The sequence below is a fragment of the Molothrus aeneus genome, chromosome 17 (assembly GCF_037042795.1).
Source record: "Molothrus aeneus isolate 106 chromosome 17, BPBGC_Maene_1.0, whole genome shotgun sequence".
NCBI classification, from domain to species: domain Eukaryota; kingdom Metazoa; phylum Chordata; class Aves; order Passeriformes; family Icteridae; genus Molothrus; species Molothrus aeneus.
Genome location: NC_089662.1, coordinates 13,277,400 through 13,281,344, shown reverse-complemented (window position 1 = coordinate 13,281,344; position 3,945 = coordinate 13,277,400). Strand labels below are relative to the sequence as shown.

The window sequence follows — 3,945 nt, the reverse complement described above, 5'->3', positions numbered from 1 at the left end:
GCAGCTATTTGGAACTGGAAAAAAAAAAAACCCAAAACCCAAAAATCATTTTATTTCAGGCAATATTATAGAAATAAGTATCCCATCCCATCTCTTTATCCCATTCCATCCCATTATACCATCCCATCCTAATCCATTATCCCATTATCTCATCCCATCCTGTTATCCCATCCCAATATCCCATCCCATCATCCCATCCCATGGATCCCAATATTCCACCCCATCCCAATATTCCATCCCACGGACTCCATCCCAATATCCCAATATCCCAATATCCCAATATCCCAATTCCATCCCAATATCCCAATATCCCAATATCCCATCCCGTCCCAGTATCCCAATCCCGTCCCAATATTGGGATATCCCAGTATCCCAATATCCCAATTCCATCCCAATATCCCAATACCCCAATATCCCATATCCCAATATCTACCCCAATATCCCATTATCCCAATATCCCATGGATCCCATCCCGTTATCCCATCCCAATATCTCATTATCCCGCCCTATGGATCCCATCCCATTATCCCCATATCCCGATATCCCATTATCCCAATAAATATCCCGATATCCCATTATCCCCATATCCCGATATCCCATTATCCCAATAAATATCCCGATATCCCGATATCCCATATCCCGATATCCCATTATTATCCCGATAAATATCCCGATATCCCATTACCCCCATATCCCGATATCCATTATCCCGCCCCATGGATCGGATCCCGTCTCATGGCGCCCCCTGGCGGACCAGCGCCCCGAAGCCGCCTCCCGCCCCTCCCACCGGGCCGTACCAAGCGCCGCGGGGGCGCCTTCACATTCCCTCCGTGCCCCGAGGCCGCTCGGGGCATCCCGCCGTGCTACGAATAGAGAGAATCCCCGATTTTCACAGAGTCGCGGCCGCTTCCTGGAGTTTTCCCTCCTCTTTCTTCTTTTTCCCGTGCCCCTCCTCTGCGCGCAGGGCGGATGGTTCAGCCCCCCATGGATGCTTCAGCGCCAACATGGCTGCCACCATGAAGAAGGCGGTGAGCAGGCCCGCGGCGATTCGGTCCTTTGGAACAGCGTTTGGTCCCTTCCCGCCGGGGTTCCATCCCTCCCGAGGAGCTTTCAGCTCCTCCGCGGCTCCCCGGGCCGCTGTGTCCCGGAGCCCCCCGCAGCCCCAGACGCGGCCGGGTCAAGCCCTGCCCGGAACGGCGCGGCCGCCGCTCGGGAGCTGAGGGCGCTGGGATGGGGCCGTGGGATCGGGCCGTGGGATGGGGCTGTGAGATCGGGCCCTGGGATCGGGCTGTGAGATCGGGCCCTGGGATCGGGCCCTGGGATCGGGCTGTGAGATCGGGCCCTGGGATCGGGCTGTGAGATCGGGCTGTGAGATCGGGCCCTGGGGTCGGGCTCTGGGGTCGGGCTGTGAGATCGGGCCCTGGGATCGGGCTCTGGGGTCGGGCTGTGAGATCGGGTCGTGAGATCGGGCCCTGGGATCGGGCTCTGGGGTCGGGCTGTGAGATCGGGCCCTGGGATCGGGCTGTGAGATCGGGCCCTGGGATCGGGCCCTGGGATCGGGCTGTGAGATCGGGCCCTGGGGTCGGGCCCTGGGGTCGGGCTGTGAGATCGGGCCCTGGGATCGGGCTCTGGGGTCGGGCCCTGGGGTCGGGCCGTGAGATCGGGCCCTGTGGTCGGGCTGTAAGATCGGGCCCCGGCACAGCGCTTGTCCCCCGGGGTCAGTGGCCTTGTGGAGCCTCTGCTGGTGCGGCTCGTTGAAAACAAGGGCAAGGTCAGGGTGGGTGTGAGGAGAAATTTATTCTCTGGGAGGGTGGATAGTTATGGAGTCGTCATCATCGTGACTTGGGTTGGAAAGGAGCTTAAAATTCGTCCTGTTCCATCATCCCACCCCTGCCGTGGCAGGGACACCTTCCTCTGTCCCAGGCTGCTCCAAGCCCTGTCCAGGCCTTGGGCAGTGCCAGGGATCCAGGGGCAGCCGCAGCTGCTCTGGGCACCTCTCACCACCCTGCCAGGGCACAATTCCTGCCCAATATCCCATCCAACCCTCCTCTCTGTCCCTTTGAAGCCATTCTGCTTTGCATGTCACTAACTGCTCCTGTTCATGGTGTCTCTGCAGAGAAAACTCAGAGCAGGGTGTCCAGTTCAGCCATCAGTGTCCAGGAAACATTTCCTTTAGGATGCCGTGGCTGGCCAATGTTTTAATTGGATGTACCCAGCTAAATGTGGGTATTTCTGGCGTCCTTGAAGAGGCACTTTGAGCAGCCAGGTGCATAAGCAGAATGTGGTGGCTGTCAGGTTGTTTTCCATCACTTTGTAGGAGTATCCTTGCAGGGAGACTCAAGTTAATGTAAGAACTGAAATCATCATTTTGACCTCTCCTCCTTGCAGGCTGCAGAAGATGTCAATGTCACCTTTGAAGATCAACAGAAAATTAACAAGTTTGCAAGAAACACCAGCAGGATCACAGAGCTGAAAGAAGAAATAGAAGTGAAAAAGGTATATTTGCTTCAGATCTCATGAACTTTTCATTGGGTTTTCACCCGGAACATAGAAAATTAGCAGCAGTGAGTTACTGTGAGTTTAAGTAATGCTTGGGATCTGATATGAGGTTTCTGATACTTTGGAAATAGATAATGGTAAAATATCAGATTAATTAATAAATGTCACTAATATCAGATATTAGTGACATTTAAATCTGGTGTATTGCCCTTGCCTGGATAGATAATTTTTCTGTTAATGACAGATAATGAGGGCTGGATTGAGTTGCTGAATTCCAGCTCTGAAAGCGATCTCTTGGATGTCCTGGTGGTGGGTGGGATTTGTTCCCCAAACCCAGCCTCTGTGGGTTCCTTACCCAGCTGTGGCAGTGTGTCCATTGAAAGGCTTTTCACAGGGAGCCTCTCTCTGTGTCCTGGCAAACAGAAGCAGCTGCAGAACCTGGAGGATGCCTGTGATGACATCATGCTGCTGGATGATGCTGACTCCCACCTGATTCCCTACCAGATTGGGGATGTCTTCATCAGTCACTCCCTGGAGGAGACTCAGGAGATGCTGGAGGAGGCCAAGGTTTGTCTGAGCTGCTGGGCCCTGGGGTGGGACCTGTGCATCCTCTGGAGCTGTCACAGGCTGAAGCTGATGCTGGATTTAGGATTTCAGTCACCCCAAAGGCACTCCAGCAATAAACCCTGCAGCCAGACCTGGGATGAGCTGGAAAAGAGGCACCTCGTGGTTGGTTCTGTGTGCTGACAAACCTGGCTTAGTTGGTTGTGCACAATTGATTTTTGTTTATTTTTTCTCTTTCAGAGGAGTTTGCAGGAGGAAATCGAAGCGCTGGAATCCCGAGTGGAGTCCATCCAGAGCGTGTTGTCTGACCTCAAAGTGCAGCTCTATGCAAAGTTTGGAAATAACATAAACCTGGAGGCTGAGGACAGTTAAAGCTTTTCTAAACACAACACCCAACCTTCCCTTAGGTTATTAAATGTTTTGATAACATTGCTGCAATTATATTTGAGAACAGAAAATCCATCCCTTTCTTTTCATTGGTTTGTTGGTTTTTTTTACTTCTGTAAAGTTCTGTATATTTAATAAGAACTTTCTTATTTTGGTTATTGCAGTTATTTATTTATTCAGGAAAACACTGACTTCACCTTGCTGGTAAAGCATCAAGATTGGAATATCTGCATTGGTTATTAAGGCAATAAAGCCAGGCATGTATTGGGAGTTTCCTGGGTTTTGTTTTCCACTCATGAAAAGGTTCAGAACAAATGGAAGGAGGCAATGTGGGAGTGGCTGTTGGATAAAAGCTGTGTGACACAGGGGACATGATGACAGAGTGATGCTGTTCAGGTGTTTTTAACAGCCCTCCTGGAGCTCCCAGATTCGTCCTCTGTGTTTCACCCTCAGCTCAGGTGTCAGGAATTTGCCAGAGGACAAACAAGGGCTCTT

The 3,945-nt window shown here is 52.0% G+C and overlaps 1 protein-coding gene across 1 annotated transcript; it reads left to right on the top strand.

Moving 5' to 3' along the window:
- Positions 1–830: 830 nt before the first annotated feature.
- PFDN4 (prefoldin subunit 4) lies at positions 831–3,720 on the top strand. The gene is made up of 4 exons (XM_066561510.1): positions 831–1,028; positions 2,389–2,496; positions 2,923–3,066; positions 3,304–3,720. Exons 1-4 carry the CDS (start codon positions 1,005–1,007, stop codon positions 3,433–3,435), a joined length of 408 nt encoding a protein of 135 aa, XP_066417607.1. The 5' UTR covers positions 831–1,004; the 3' UTR covers positions 3,436–3,720.
- Positions 3,721–3,945: the final 225 nt, after the last annotated feature.